This window comes from Centroberyx affinis, unplaced genomic scaffold, assembly GCF_046629955.1.
Source record: "Centroberyx affinis isolate AG114_WGS23_722 - 3 ecotype Tasmania unplaced genomic scaffold, CSIRO-AGI_Caff_v1 ptg001493l_1, whole genome shotgun sequence".
NCBI classification, from domain to species: domain Eukaryota; kingdom Metazoa; phylum Chordata; class Actinopteri; order Beryciformes; family Berycidae; genus Centroberyx; species Centroberyx affinis.
The window spans coordinates 46,234-62,668 of record NW_027279958.1 but is presented as its reverse complement, the minus strand read 5'-3'; the positions used below and the strand labels follow the sequence as shown (position 1 = coordinate 62,668).

At 41.9% G+C, this 16,435-nt stretch overlaps 1 protein-coding gene and 3 non-coding genes across 4 annotated transcripts; all 4 read right to left on the bottom strand.

Moving 5' to 3' along the window:
- Positions 1-6,349: 6,349 nt before the first annotated feature.
- Positions 6,350-14,774, bottom strand: snx15 (sorting nexin 15). Its single transcript, XM_071527101.1, has 7 exons — positions 14,631-14,774; positions 13,478-13,634; positions 13,113-13,228; positions 12,528-12,807; positions 11,292-11,465; positions 10,625-10,822; positions 6,350-7,148 (listed from the first exon to the last, which is right to left on the bottom strand). Exons 1-7 carry the CDS (start codon positions 14,727-14,729, stop codon positions 7,009-7,011), a joined length of 1,164 nt encoding a protein of 387 aa, XP_071383202.1. The 5' UTR covers positions 14,730-14,774; the 3' UTR covers positions 6,350-7,008.
- Positions 7,547-7,628, bottom strand: trnal-aag (transfer RNA leucine (anticodon AAG)). Its single transcript has one exon. It is a non-coding gene; the product is annotated as a tRNA-Leu (tRNA).
- Positions 8,734-8,815, bottom strand: trnal-aag (transfer RNA leucine (anticodon AAG)). The gene has a single exon. It is a non-coding gene; the product is annotated as a tRNA-Leu (tRNA).
- On the bottom strand, positions 9,581-9,662 carry trnal-aag (transfer RNA leucine (anticodon AAG)). Its single transcript has one exon. It is a non-coding gene; the product is annotated as a tRNA-Leu (tRNA).
- Positions 14,775-16,435: the final 1,661 nt, after the last annotated feature.

Genomic DNA, 16,435 nt, shown 5'->3' with positions numbered 1-16,435 from the left:
CTACAATTCAGATCAAATTACTGTTTTTTCTCCTTTACACCTTTGGTCTTCAAACCCCACCATGTTATCCACATTCATTTCTTCCTAGCTGCCTTTCCATATTGCCTAAAAACATTAGCTGTGTATCATGGCCTTTAAGGCAGTGATGCAGCAGCAGCACTAACATTTTGTTGCACTCTGATGGGCAACAGTGCCTGATGATTTGCCTCAACATTGTTGCTTTAATCACATAGAAACATCCTGTTTCCAGGAAACATTTAAATAGATGCTTGACCCTGTGGAGCACTTTGTTACCTGTTGCTGGGAACATTGCCCATCTAAACCAAAATGCTCTACAGTGTTTCACCCCCCTTACATGCCAATTTCCATTCCTCAATTTAATCTTTTGCTTCCTCTCCTGTTGTCTCTTTTTGAGTCATTTGTTTTTCCATCCACTGCATTCCCCGAGTAACCCTCTCTCTCTCTCTCTCTCTCTCTCTCTCTGTCTCATCCCCTTTTTTTCTCTCTCTACTTTTGATCAAAAACGCTGCGGTTAGGTACTGACTGAAAGGTCGCAGTTGTTATGGAAACGAGGCTGGTAACAAAAGCTGGACACATGGGTGCCGAGAGAGAGAGAGAGAGAGAGAGAGAGAGAGAGAGAGAGAGAGAGAGAGAGAGAGAGAGAGAGGTCTGAATAAACACAAACATGCAGAGAGGAGAGGCCGGGAAAGAGAGAAAGCGAGAGAGGTCTGAATAAATAAAAACGTATGCAGAGAGAGGAGAGGCGAGGGAAGAGGAGGGAGGGAGAGAGAGAGAGCGAGGTCATGAAATGACGGCTCCATCCATCTGCAATAATAAATAACAAAAGATAATACCGGGTTTTATCATTCTGGGAAGGCGGCAGGCCATAAAGGTGTGTGTATGTGTGTGTGTGTGTGTGGAGATATGAGGGTGTGGGAGAACGCAATTGATTGATAATACATGGATCCGCTGCACAAGCTAGAGAATACTAAAAAGCACAAATTGTCCACAGAAAGCCGACCAAAAAGCCTAAAAGTGTGTGCGGGCGGGAATGATATCTCTTGGAGGGCTCATAATATGTTAACCACTTAGACCAACATCAAACTCTTCCACTGAACACACACACACACACACACACACTTCAGTGCAAGCATGTAGGTGCCAGCCATATAAATAGGACATCCCAGAGAGAGAGAGGGGGAGAAAGAGACGGACAAAGAGAGAGAGAGAGAGATGCAGTGTGGAAGAAAAAGAGCTTATGAATTCAAAGGGGAGGCAGAGAGGAAAGAAAGAGGATGTAGAAAAAGAGGAAAGAGGAAAAGCCCGAGAGGAGGAGGGAGAGCGAGAACAGGAGGGGGGCGAGGATGGATAGATATGAGAGAGGATCAATAGACGGCATAAAGTGTATGTTCATTGATTTACTTAGAGGGGGAGAGAGAGAGATGGGGAGAGTGAGAGGGAGCGAGTGGTGGGAGGGGGAGAGGGAGGAGAGAGAGCAGAGCAAAACAGAAAGAGGGAGAGGAAGGGTGGGAGAGTAGACGGACAAAGGGGGGAGAGAGAGAGAGAGAGAGAGAGAGAGAGAGGAGACAGGGAAAGAGAGAGAATAGGTAGAGAGATGCAGGGGATAGAAAGAGAGTAGAGGAAAATGAGAAAAAGAAAAAGAAAATGAAAGGGAAAAAAGAAAGGAAGAAAGAGAGAGAGAACAAAAAAGGAGCAAGGGAGTACAGGAAGAGGGATGAAAAAGGGAAGGATGAGAAGAGAAACGGAAGATCAGGAGAGGAGAGTTTAACAGAGATGAGAGAAGGTAAAGAGGGAGAGGAGAGAGAAAGGGAGTGGAGGAAAGAGAGAGAAAGAGGGAACGAGGTGGAGAGATGGGAGAGGTGGAGAGGAGGAACAATGGAGAAGAGGGGTGCAATAAGAGAGAAAGCAACCGAGTCAGAAAGACAGCTGGAAAGATAATGAGAGAGAAAATCAGATAGAAACATCTCATAAAATAAATATCCATACCATTTATTTCATTATTTACATTAAATTGTATTGAGATGCTTTTGCCAATACTGTTCATCTAACATTCATGGCCATAAAGGAGGCTGAGCTGAACTGAACTGACAGGAATATTGAGAGAGAGAGAGAACATATGCAGAGAGAGTTATAGCGAATGAGAGAGAAACAGAGACATACAGAGAGAGATGGATAGAAATAGAGAGAGCATGAGTGAGAGAGCGAATGAGGGAGAGATAGAGAGACAGATAGTGTGTGTGTCTATGCGTGTGTGTGTGTGTGAGAGAGAGATAGAAAGAGAGAGAGAGAGAGAGAGAGAGAGAAGTGTACTCAAATAGCTGAGGGCAAGGTGACAGAGAGACAGAGAGAAACGAACGGACAGAAAGGGATAACAAGCTCATTGGGGGGATAGTGTGTGTGTGTGTGTGCGTGTGTGTGTGTGTGCGTGTGTGTGTGTGTGTGTGAAAGAGAATGAGAGAGAGAATGAGCGAAAGAGAGAGGGAGAGACCTAGAGACAGAGGGGCGGAAGGGGAGAGGGATATAGGAAGTTGAGGGAACAAAAACAAAAACAGTGGATGTCTGTGTGCGTGTGTGTGTGTGTGTGTGTGTGTGGACAGCCGAAGGTGTGAGAGTGTGTTATTTGGTTTAATGATGACCCACTGGGCATGTAGGTCATAATGGTTTGTGTGTCAAAGCCATGACTGTATGCCTGTACGCATCCATTAGTGTGTGTGTGTGTGTGTGTGTGTGTGTGTGAATAGAAACTCATGAACATTTATGGCATGTGCAGGTGCACATGCGACTGCATGACACACACACACACACATACATTTTAATTCAAAACCATGATTGTTCATTGTTCAACTAGCAGGTTAATGTGAAAATGTGTGTATTTTGTGTTTGTGTGTGCAATGAACTGACTGAATACGGATGCATTTAGTCTTCCAGTGAGCTTGTGTGTGTGTGTGTGTGTGTGTGTGTGTGTGTGTGTTGGCGCAGTGAACTCACTGGATACACACATGCAAAGTGGGTCTCTTAGCGTGTGTCCAAGAGTATGTTTGGTCAGAGGTTGGAGAAGCAGTTTTTCTAGCTGATAGGACTGAGAGATACTCACACATACACACACACACACACGCGCGCACACACACACACGGTATGCATTCTGTTTTCACATTTAATTTATGTACACACTCAAGCAGCAGCACACACGTCCACAGCTGCCCTACATGTCATACATGCACACATAATGCACCATGTATGGCATTGAATTATGCACAATACACACATATCTCTCTCTCTCTCTTTCTCTTGATCTCTCTGCTAACACACACACACACACACACATATACACACACACACACACACACACACACACACACACACACAGGGGAAGCTATTATGCTCTCAGGCTGGAGTGTTTTGATGGTATAATTGCAGTGACCAGTGAGGAGAGCGAGACAGAGGGAGGGATGGAGAGAGGGATGGGGATGGAGGGAGAGAAAGAGAGGAGAGTGCTGACACTCTCAGCATGCTAATGTTGCGAGGCTCTACCTCCCTCTGATTCTATCCCTCCCTCCCTCCATCTCTTTGTCTCTCCATCCTTCTCTCTCCTCCTCTGCATTTCACAGGTGCAGCGCTACAGAGAGAGAGATGGACGGAAAAGGTAGAGAGAGAGAGCGAGAGAGAGAGGGGAAGAGGGGGCAGATGAGAGGAAGAGAGGGATATATGAAAGAGAAGGATGGAGCAATGTTATCTCTCTCTCTTTCCCTGCCATCCCTCCATCCTCTTCAAGCTCTCCACAATGCTCCAAACAAAGCGGGCAAAAAAGACAAAAAAGAGAGGGGTGTGGGGGGGGAGGGACGAAAATAGAGGAAGAGGGAGGGTCAGTGTTTTCCATCCCTTTAACAATGGAGGGATGATCTCCGCTTATCCTCTAATCACATCCCTCCTTTTTTCCTCTCCTCCGTTATCTCACCCTCTCTCTGTCTTTCGTCTAGAGAGAAAGGGTTGTGAAAGACAAACAACGGCCTTTTCCTCTGGCAGGTCCTCTCTTTTTTGTTGCCTCTCCGTTTGTTTGTCCTTCCAGTCGTCCCTCCATCCCTCTCCTCTCTCCAGAGAAGGGCTTGTGCTGTGTGACACCGATCGCTTTCCTCTTTTCCCTCTCGTCCGCACTCTTCTTCACCCTCTTTCTCCCTCCATCCATCCCTCTCCTCTTTTGTTTAGCTAGTCAAGTGGTCAGGTGTGACAAAAAGCCAGACTAATCAATCTCTACCTATAAATATATCAAGCTGAAAGGTAGGTTTCAGTCTGGTTCATGACCTTTGTCACATATCATCCCTCTCTCTCTGTCTCCTGTGTCCCTCCTATCACTCTCCACTCTACCTCTACCTAATAAAGCAGAAAAGTGCTGAAAATGAATCTTAAAAATAGAGATATCATTCTTGATTTTTGAATGTTTTTCAGCAAAACACACCAATTGCAACTCCCAAATTAACTATAATTCTGTTCTCTCCCTATAACATATAAATAGTAGTTAGATAGTTAATTAGTTAGCAGTTAGATAGATAGATAGATAGATAGATAGATGAAGACAAATATAAAGAATCTCAGACTATTACCAGGATATAATATGGAACACTACATGCATGTATACACAATTGATATCAGCTATCAATTAAAATAAAACAAAAATAAATTCTATGTCTTCATTTAACCTTTACTTAACCAAGCAAGTCGGCATGGAATTAAGGGAAAGGGGACAAAAAAAATGGGGAGACAAGGAGACAAGAAGTCCGCAGAAGGCAACAGAAAACATAATAAAACAATAATGTTGAGAGAGACAGTAAAGCAGCACAGGCATAAAACATATGGCAGCACTGATAGAGAAGACAGTGTCGTCATTTTGCTGAGAAACAGCTGCATCAATAAAATGGCGTCAGGGATACAAGTATTTTGCAGGATACCAGTGTAGATCAAATTAGTTTAGGGGAGGGAGGGGAGATGAACTGGGGAGCAGGACTGGTCAACAGGAGAGGGGATGTTTGACAACTTTTATGCTTTTTCACACACAAAGCATCCCAGCCCCTCCCTTATAATAAACAGAGGTGGCAACCATGATTCCTAGTCAACAATTACCATTGTTTGTTTCCTGACAACTTATTCAAAACTGACATATGAGGTAGTCATTTTGTGCCGATTCATCACTGCTTCAGACTGAAACCAATACATCAAAAATCCATAAACAACGCCATGTTTGAAGAATACATCATTCTAGCCTTTAAGGTTTATGGGAGAAGATGCATAACACTGGCATGAGTCAGTTACTCCAATCAAAACAGCAATGACACACAGTTTTCATGTCAAAACACTGGCTTTGTTCTTTAGACTTTAAACAAAGCTGTGCGTTACTGTGTGCATTTGTATCCTATGTAGCAGTGAAATCCCACAGTGTGCTCACACAACCGCTGGATGAGAAAGTTCTAAAATAAACTGCTGCTTAGTCGTCAAACTTGCTCACATGAAGAAACAAAAATATGAGATTCTGTTGATTTAGGAGAGTTTCCATGGGCTGGAAAAACAGGGCAAGAGGAGCTGCTGGACTAGAAGTTGTGATATTGATATTATCCAATAGCACCTCCTAGAGGTGCTGCCTTGCTACTGCAAGACTGTGAACCCCCACTAGAACTACCAGATTCTGTCTAATGTGTAGTTAGCTAAGATCGCTCCATAAAGTGCTCTCAGATGATTAATGATTCCCTCTCTAGATTTAACTGAAAATTTTAAGTATTGATTTGTGTTTTTTTTTTTTTTTATTTCTACTGTCTTTTTTTCACCTGTGGAGGACTGTAACCAAACACCAAACAATTGACTTTCTCACCCCTCACTCTCATTTACCTGCATGCCTGAATATAATATATAGTATAATGTCAACATTTGTCATCAAATTGATGTGTGTTTATTGTAGGTAAAATGATTCCAATTCTGATTAATTCTGATTAATTCTTTGAAAAACAAGCATCCTGGCCTGGTGGCAGTTATTTTGACAATCTGATTATGTAATCCCAGGATTGCAGTTACAGCATCTCGCAACCTCTGTTGGTTGGCCCAAACTAAGCCACTCTTTCTAACCTCAACCAAGAAAACTGATATCTTGTTGACTTAACTTAAATCTCATTTATTTACAAAACCAATAACAATTGTTTGTGCAAATTACTGATATACATACACATTATTCAACATAAAAACAATGTAAAAGATTTTTTTTAGGAAGATAAGGGATTAATCGAGAGAGAGAGAGAGAGAGAGAGAGAGAGAGAGAGAGAGAGAGAGAGAGAGAGAGAGAGAGAGAGAGAGAGAGAAAGAGAGATAGAGAGAGAGAGATGAATGGTCTTTTTAATTAATCCATTAAGGTTACAACAGCATCCAATCCAATCTTTTTACAGTTACTTTCAGATTCCGGATATTAAGATTTTCAAAATCACAGATTTCAGTCATAAAGGCGACTAAAATGACAATAGACAGTCTGTAGTCTAGAGTGTTAGTGTGTACCTGTGTGTGCGTTTGTGTGTGAGACAGACAGAGAGAGTGTGTGTGTGTGTGTGTGTGTGTGTGTGTGTAAGTATGTATGCTGGTGTAATATCCTTTTCGTACCTGAATGAGTGTGTATGTTATGCGTATTGTGGTCCAAATGTGCCTGTGTCCTCACTGTGTGTGTGTGTGTGTGTATCCATGTGGGTCTGTGTCTATGAACCTAACTGTGCATTTGTGTGAGTGTGTCTATGTGTATATCATTACCCTGAGTGTGAGTGTGTGTGTGTGTGTGTGTGTGTGTATGCGTGTATGCCACAACCCTGAGTTTACCTGTCTTTGATCTGTCTTTATGTGTGTGTATATTGGTGTGTCTACCTGTGTGTATGAGTACAAGTGCTGACGGTGTCTTTGATCTGTTTTTATGTGTGTGTGTGTGTGTGTGTGTGTGTGTGTGTGTGTGTGTGTGTGTACATGCATCTATGGGTCCTGTGCGTGCGTGTGTGTAGGTGTGTGAGTGTGTGTGGGCGAGGAGTGCTTGTCGACTAACATCTCAGCGTGTTTCAGATACTGGGCGGTCCTCCTCTTCACCGACTCCCTGCGTGCCGGATCTGGATCTCCTGGAGAGAGAGAGAGAGAGAGGATGAAAGAGAAAAAGAGAGAGAGAGAGAGAGAGGGAGAGAGGGAGAGAGAGAGAGATTATTATCATTGTTATGATTCCTGCTATTGTTGGTAGTAATGGTGACAAAAATGTGTATGCTTTCTTTATTTGTCTTAATTAGGCAACTTTAATCAAGACAAAAAAAACTTTTTTCCATCGGTCTTTCATGCTTCATGAAGTAAAGAGATAACTAGAACTAACTTTGGAGCGCCAAACGTGTCGACCTAAACTTTGTACTGACTTGACACCCAATTATATACTTTTTTGACGACTATTCACCCTAATTCATCTAATCCACTTTTCTAACATCTTAAATTCCAGCTCTGCGGCAAACCCGTCTGAGCTGGAAAAGGATCTTGGCAGCGGTGGGATTCGAACCCACGCCCCCGAAGAGACTGGAGCCTTAATCCAGCGCCTTAGACCGCTCGGCCACGCTACCAGCTGACAGCTACCAGATTGCTCTTGGACAACTCAGAGGGGAAGAGGGGTCAGCGTTACCCTTCCCAGAATAGATCTGAGCGGGGGGAAAGGAGAAGACACTGAGGACGTTCACACTAAGAATAGATAAACCATTAGAGTTGTAAGATTTATGGCACAGCAACAGATGAGGCAGATGTGTGATGTCTGTGCACTTAATTTAGATCTGTGTGTCATCACATTGTTCGTGTTGCAGACAGCACATCAGAAGGTGCACGGCTAATTTGTGTGTAATTTGCATGTCTTAAATGTCACATAATATGACAAACTGCTAAAAAAAAATACAGTTGAAACAGTGATGTTCATAAAATTTGTTGTGTAGTTAAAAAACAGGATATATATTGAGAAAAAATATGATCTTAAAGCATGTCCCATCCAGTGTTCCATCCTCGTTTTTCAAAAAAGGTAATATATCACTGATTACTTGTCACTCTTTTCTAAATATTATTACTTTACTTATTATTCCATGGGAGCAGTAATTCATTACACTATTTGTTATATGACTTTTTTATTCCACTCCAAGAAATTGGTGACTGCATTCCTTCAAAAATCAAGATAACTCAATCAGTTTTCCTGTGAATGATCAAAGCCAAACAGTGTTGATGTCTAAAGTTCTTGTCATTCTTTCACTTGATAAAATCAAAGTAAAGAGAATACTACATCTGTCATTTTTTATCTAAACTATTTTAATATGAGAGGATGATTTAATTATCATGAAAGCACATTGGGAAATTGGGGCTGGGATATAGTTTTTGGATTATTCAACTTCAAGCTAACATTTAGGAGGAACAAAAGTAATGACTTATCTTTTTGATTGGTAACTATAATATGATTATTAAAACTGAAATAGTAATCTGTAACACTACTCATTACTCTGAAAAGTAATGTTACTGTAACGCATTACCATCCAACACTGGTCCCATCAAAGTGTCATCATACCTGATTGAAAAATATCTGTTGTTTTTATACTTTATTTTTCTTATTTAGACCGCGTTTGTCAAGAAAAAAAAGAAATTGTTCCTATATTTTTTTCATACTTCGTGTCGTAAAGGAAAGGAAAAGCTTCTTGGCAGCGGTGGGATTCGAACCCACGCCCCCGAAGAGACTGGAGCCTTAATCCAGCGCCTTAGACCGCTCGGCCACGCTACCAGATGATAGCATGATGCTCGGTCTTACAGCACTCAAAGGAGGGTGGATCAATGTTACCCTAACTAGAATAGATCTGACTGGGGGAAAGGAGAAGACACTGAGGAAGCACACACTAATATATAATAGGTAAACCATTAGAGAATTGCACAAGATTTCTGGCAAAACAAAAGATGACTTTGGCTTACACTACTAGAGAGGAACAGTTAATAGCAGAGAATTTTTTTTTTTACAAAAAAATTTAGGTGTCACACATGCTGTGTTGTCAGTACACACAGTTAAATTTATATCTGCATCATCCACATTGTTAGTGTGGACAGCATGTCAGAAGGTGCAGGGATAATTTGTGTGTAAATAGTTTGTTTCTTAAATGTCAATTCATAAAATTTTTAACAACAGTTTAATCAGGGAGGCTCAAAAATTGCTTCCATGGTTAAAAAACCCCCCAGGTTATATCAAGAAAAAATATGATTTTAACACACCTGATCAATGTGTGCTGTCATTGTACCCCACTGACAAATATCTTCAGCTTTTGTATTCTTCATTTTCCTTAATTTTCCTTAATCGTTAATCAAGAAAAACAAACTTTTTTCTATAAATATTACATAGGTCGCGCAGTTAAGGTTTAACTGGAGCAAACAGTTCCCAAAGAACACTTGGTATTTGATTGTTTCCACCGACATGCTGAGCATTCACTGCAAATGAACTTCTCCATTTGCTGTTGTTTCTATCATATTAACTCTCACCTACAGAGTTGGAAAAGCATCTTGGCAGCGGTGGGATTCGAACCCACGCCCCCGAAGAGACTGGAGCCTTAATCCAGCGCCTTAGACCGCTCGGCCACGCTACCAGCTGACCGCAATAGGACTTGACAACTCACTATGAGACAACTCACTATGAGACAACACTACAGTACGCCAAACTAATAAGTAACTCATTTGTGATGTGTTGCAAAAGATTTATGACATAGCAACACATAGTTTACACTGGGTAAAGAGGGACAGCGACTACTAGAACAAAATACCCTAGTGTTCATTTTATGTCGAGGTCACATACCACATTCGCTCTGCTGTGCTGTGTGCGTGTGTGTCTGTGTGTGTGTGTGTGTGTGTGTGTGTGTGTGTGTGTGCTGTGTACATTCCATTTATCAGTGAGATAGTATCTGAGCAGTACATCCAGATGTGTACTGCAGAGCAAATGTGATCAATGAAGTACTACAGCTATCAATATAATTTATGTTGATGCACACATTGATTTAAATGTTAATTACTTGTAAACTTGCTGCCAGTTGTCTAATAGCTGATTCATACTTTATTTTGGCGGTTGTGGTGTTCACAGTGCGGACAACATGCACAGTCTCCATGAATGTCATGCAACTGATGGTTGTTGCAGTCAAAACAGCCAAGATGAAATCTACACAATTTCATCTTGGCTGCTTCCACTTTCTGGCCAAGCCGCAAAGTAAAAAAAAATGTCCCATCGATCACAAAAATAATTATTTTCCCTTAACTTTTTAACGTTTGACTTAAGCAAAAAATGTTGAGTGTTCCTGTAACAGCCATCTTCTATTGAATTATAATCCCTTCATTGATCCCTCACTTTACCTTCTCTCTTAACCTGCACTTCTGTGATCAATATATCAGCAAACACCTAGGACTGGAGTAGCAATGAACTGAATACTCTTTCTCTCACCTCCCTCCCTCTTTCTCTCCCTCCTCCCACCCATCCTCCTCCCACCCATCCTCCTCCATCACTTCATCCTCCTCCATCACTTCATCCATCTATGCCTCTCTCCAAGTCTGTCTTCCTCACCCTGTACTCCAGTGATCAGTATATCCACCGCCGTCCTGTATCCAAGTATGGCCGAACTGAATTCCCCCTCCTTCTCCCGCTCCATGGCTGCTGTTAGCTCATTGGCTGCTTGGCTCAAATAGTCCACCTCCCCTCCATCCGGATTGGCTAACGGCAGTGAGAACAATTCTGAGTGATCGCCGGAGGAATTGGATCCATCTGAAATAGAGAGAGAAGAGGAGCGAGAGAAAGGGATATAAAAGTAGTAGTTTAAGATGCTGTGTGGAGCTTTATCTAATTAATATCTTGCTGGGAAAATATATTTGATTTTGCATTGTAATGCTAATCAGAAAATTCTGGCTGTTGCTGTTAAATATAGTAGTAACCACAGTAATCTGCTCAGTGCTTTCATTTGGTCCAGTTTTGGAGTTTGCTGGTTTGAACTCCTGAACATAAAAATGGTAAGAAAACAATACAATCAAATATAATACATATGAAGTAGTAGGAATTTAATAACTAGAAGGAATTCAAGCTGCTGACAGGAAGATAAAACACAGTACCAAAAGGTCATAATTTGACAGTGACATATTTAAAAATCTTGAAAATCTTTGAAAATCTTACATAGTTTCCTTGAGGAATATGCTGACTTTCTTGATGCGTGTACGTATGTGTGTGCATTTATTCTCACCTTGTTTGCAGCAGGGATCGAAGATAGCCAAGTCGTTATCAGACAGTGGAGGCGGACCTTCCTCCCTGGGGGACGGGACTTGCTCTTCTGCCACAGAGTCAAACAGTGAATCGAATTCTTCCTGGGACTCTTGCGACTGGTGGGTTCTGGCTGGCGGCGGGTCAGGAGACGAGCCTGGAGGTGAAGACGTGGACAAAGGGACAAAGACAAGACTGAGAGGGAGAAAAGAAAGGAAAGCGCAGAGCCTTAGGGCAAATCTGGTGTCTCAATTAGTCGGGATGGGACGGTCTTCTCTATCGCTGCCCCTATGTGTGACTGAAGCTGATAAGATGGGTGTATTTTTACATAAACATCTTGCCTAGGGAAGCTTTAAGCAGGGGAACAGCAGAGAGATTATGTTGTGGTCGACAACATGATGCCTGTGATTTTGTTGCAGGTACAAGCAGGAGAGTCCCACGGGCAATTTAAGTTGCTGACTCTGCTGATTATTTCTCATTTCCTTCTGCTCTCTGGGTCCATATTGCTGAGTTCCTCATTCTTAACACAGCAATGTCAAAACTGTACGACAGCCGCCTGAGGTGTGCTAGAGGACATTACCACAGTACCCCAGGATGTCCCTTTTCTATGCATGCTCATTCTGCGGCTGTCACTGTGTACACTTGTGATCTTGTACCAGTGTCATTAAGATCCATATCACTAATTTCCGCTGTTTCTTCTCCTTTTATTGGGGAGATGAGATACGCAAATGTCATAGCACGATTATATTGAAAAAGGTATCTTGATATACAATATTATCTCGATAATTATTTTGAAGATGAAAACCTTAAAAAAAAAAGTACTGTAATATGCGTCAATTACTTAAAAACTAAATTATCATATCAATCAGAAGACATTTCTTTTTTGAATAATAAATGAGGTCAAATGAGTCTCAAAAAAGTTAGAAAAAGCTACCGGCCTGCATCCAGCCAGCAACATCAATGTAACATTTTCAAGAAGTTGCCGGTTATTGTGCTGGTCACTGTAATAAAAATGTGTCATAACAGTTATTGTTTTTTACCACAATATATAGTATTATTGGTTATTGTTCCATCCCTACTTTACATTTGCATTTTTCTGTGTGTTAGTGTGTGGAGTTAAATTAGGTAGAATCAAAGGACATCTTTGCAACACACCAGAAGCCATCCTTTCCATTTCTCTTCCTCTCCATTCTACCTCTATGCTTTCCCCACTGTGTACCTCTGTCCTCCAGCTCTGCATCGCTCAGCTCCTCTCTCTCTTCTTCTGTCGGAGAGCCTCCTAAATCGCTGTAGGCCTCAGCCGCCACCTCCGGCTCGCCCAGCTCCAAGCCCAGGTTGGAGCCCAGGTCCTGGGGTAAGGTGGGAGCCTCCCTCCCCTCCTCCTCCTCCGCGGGCTCGCAGTCCGACGCCCTCCGCTCGGGGAGGGGGATGAGAGGGGGGGGCAGAGGGCAGGCGGCGGCGAGAGGGGAGGGGTCCAGAGGCCTCACAACCTCGCCGCCCTGAGAGGAGGGAGGGGAAGAAGAGAGGGGAGGAAAGAGAAAGATAAAATGGGGGAGTGAAGAGAGGGGGAAAAGAGAAAGCAGGAAAGGAGCAAAGAGGGAGGACGGATAGGAGAAATGGAACAGGAGGGAGAGAGGCAGAAATACGAGAGAGGATGAGAGTTTCAGATGAGATTTTAGATTTTCAACTAGACAATAGCATTTTTTTTTAAGTCTTTATGAATGTATGACTTGCGGTCTGACACGTGTCCCTGTTTGTTGGTGTGTGTCTATATTAATTGTGAAATATAGAGTGTATATCTCACTCTGAAGAAGTCTTTGAGCTGTGGGCTATTGTAGAGTGCAGGTATGTTGGTGGTGAACAGTAGCATGGCCTCTGCAGCCTTCCTCCTCTCCTCTATCACAGCCTCATCAAACCTGCCTGAAACAGAGAGAGAGAGAGAGAGAGAGAGACAGAGAGAGAGAGAGAGAGAGGTGAGGGGCGAGGGAGAGAGCTTCAGTGGCCAGTTAATATGCAATAATGACAATCATGATGAAGAGGCTAATAAAATAACTCAAATAATCAAATAACTCTAATTCAGTAAGCTAATCCGAGCTATTGATGACCGACAAAAGAGACAGCAGGGTGTGTGTGTGTGTGTGTGTGTGTTGCCATCTTTGTCCATTATACCAAAGAGCTGTGCGGGGGGGAACGGTGGGAACTCCTCCTGTCTTCTGAACAGGTTCCTGTGTGTGTAGGCCAGCTCCCCGTGCAGCTTCTTCAGCTCTGAAAACCTCCTCCACACAACCACCTCCTTCACATCTTCTGGGTGGCGCTTTGACACAAACTTTAAACCAGAGAGGAGGAGAGAGCAGGTTCAGTATCACTTCTCAGACCAGCCTTCTGCCACCTGGCTTCATTTCAATAGATCGTCTATTGATACTGTGGCTGTTCTGGAAACGTCTGCTGCTTTGGGAAGTGTTATCTTATGTTGAAGCCGAATAAAGCCGTTTGAAATGTATTTGAATTGACAGATAAACAGGACAGAGGGGAGAGGAAAGGCAAGGAATGTGAGCTCATCAGAAGATCAAGGCAGGAATTAGGTCTATGATCCCCCAGCGATAGTGTGAATAAGTGATCCCCTTTGATATTGTGTGTGTGTGTGTGTGTGTGTGTGTGTGTGTGTGTGTGTGTGGCACAGGGCATTAGTCTGGTCATGGGGGTGTTAGGGCTCATGAATCGAATCACAAGTTCTCTCGGCTTCCCTTGGGTGCTCACTCTGCTCCAGTAGTTCATAATAAACGGGCCATTGTCTGTCTATCTATCTATCTATCTATCTATCTATCTATCTATCTATCTATCTATCTAAGCTGTAAGGACTTTATAGTGTTATGACCAGCTGACTGATGGAATTTCATTATGTTATAAACAAATAACAAGTCTAACTCAGTAACTTTTGATTTTAAAAAAAGCTGACAAAAGAGTAGAACTTGTTACAACAGTTGGGTGTAACGTTATTAAGTAGACATAATAAGCAAAACATGTGGGCAAGTCTTAAGGTAATTAGTTTAACACAGAGAGGGAGAAAGAGAACGACAAATTAGCATAACATAACAGCATACTATTGGGTTACTAAAACAGAGAGATAAACAGAGAGAGAAAGGGAGAGAGAGACGGAGGCACATAGACAGAGAGAGAGGGAAAGAAAGAGACAGAGATAAACAGAGGCGGGAAAAGAAAGAGACAGATATACAAATCAGCATAACAGCCTGTTATAAGCGTATTGTCTATTAGAGAGAGAGAGAGAGAGAGAGCGAGAAAGAGAGAGAGAGAGCAAACCAACCCTTGCTGTCACTTTGTACTCGGTGTGTCCCTTCTCGTGTGCGCGCGGGTCGGTGACGGTGAAGAACCGGTAATACTCCTCTTTGGGTTTCCGAGACATGGCCGCCCTCGGTAATAGCAGCAGACAAACAGCGTGTTTCGGTATCAGTCAGTGAACACAGCTGTCAACGCCGTGGCCGCTCTGTTGTGATTCTTCTATCACTCCTCTACGCTCGCTTCCTGGTTGGTGACGTACGTGTGCGTCTGTACGTAGGCTAGTCGTTGGTACGTGTGCGTGGCTGTTGTTAAAGCGGGTAAACGACTTCACCCGATGCCTTAAAAATGTTTTCTTTTTCTTCCTTTTCAAAAATATTTATCCGTTTTTCTTATTCTCATTTTATCTGCTCTCATTGTATAAATTTATGGAGTTATTTGATGTTGTTATTATTATATTCAGTGATTGTATTCTATCATTCCAGAGTTGTAGCCTACCTTTCACAAAATTTCTGAAAGTAAAAAATAAAACTATGACCATTTGTGATCATCATAAATCAAACAAACATTAATATAACCAAAAATCTATGACATTTTCATTTTATTTCCTTACTATAGGTCTATTCATACAACTTTGATCAGTTTCATAGGCCTGACCTATGGGAATGACCCTATATATCACAAAATACACACAAAGTCACACATTCACAGAAGATTTAGAGAGTTGGGAGCAACAAAGTTGCAGGAACAAAAAGGCACTGGTAATTGGATAAAGCCTCTTATGTTTTAAGAAAATACATTGACTCACACAGCAGACATTTCTCACATACCGCATATTGCAATGATCAGTCTTGCTTTTGAATCAACTTTTGTTATTAGAATAGAGATTTTGCCAAATGTCTATTTATTGGAAAGTCTGTTGTCAATTGTGAAACTCTATTTTACTGGGCAGACTAACATGTAGCTTATCAATAGAACAAATACATCTTTTTACTTTTACCTCTTATTTAAATAGTTGATCTTCACATTTCATTAAACAAACAATCACATCCTTTTAGAGTAGTTCTTATAGAAGAAATATGGTAAAATAAAATGGAAATCAGAGCAATGAAAATCTAGAGTTGCAAGTTATGGAACAGTAATGAAAGTTGTAATCAGTGAGAACAGAGGCATGTAAGAATCATTTGCTGTCTGCCATCTTGGCTCTGGTGCTGTTTGCCTAGTAATGTAAGGAACCTATGAACACCCCAGGGGGCGCTGTAGGCCTTTTCTTAGTGAGGTGTACTGAGGCAGAGAACAGTACAGACACAGAAAAGGGAGTTTAATTTAGAAAACAAATAATTCTGCTGTATGAATTGCTATCTTTGGGAATTTACTGGATTTAAATATTTTTTATAAATGATATGGTTATGCTGCTTGCAAATAAACTTATATGAATCTCTGCAACTGTATCCAAGATGACTGCACTTGTGCTAAAATAAGAAAAGCACATTAAAATCTGCGCCCTGTTCAAGACAATACAACAAAGGGAACAACATCAGACCTCACTGCACTGCTGAGGAAATACATACTGTGCTGTTCAGTTTGGGTTGAAAACAAAAAGCCCTTCCACCTCTCCTCAGCTCTTGTGTCTCTTATTCATTTCCAAGCTCTTCTCTCTTACATGATCATTCGAGGGTCTCAGGAATATTTTTTCCATCCGTTTTCAGGGCGCTGTGACCTCTGACCTTTGTGCTCCTTACTTGTTGGTGATCAAGGAACTGAAGCTTATTCTCCTGTTGCACTCAATTGTAAATCGCTCGGGATAAGAGCAGCAGCTAAATGACTAAATGT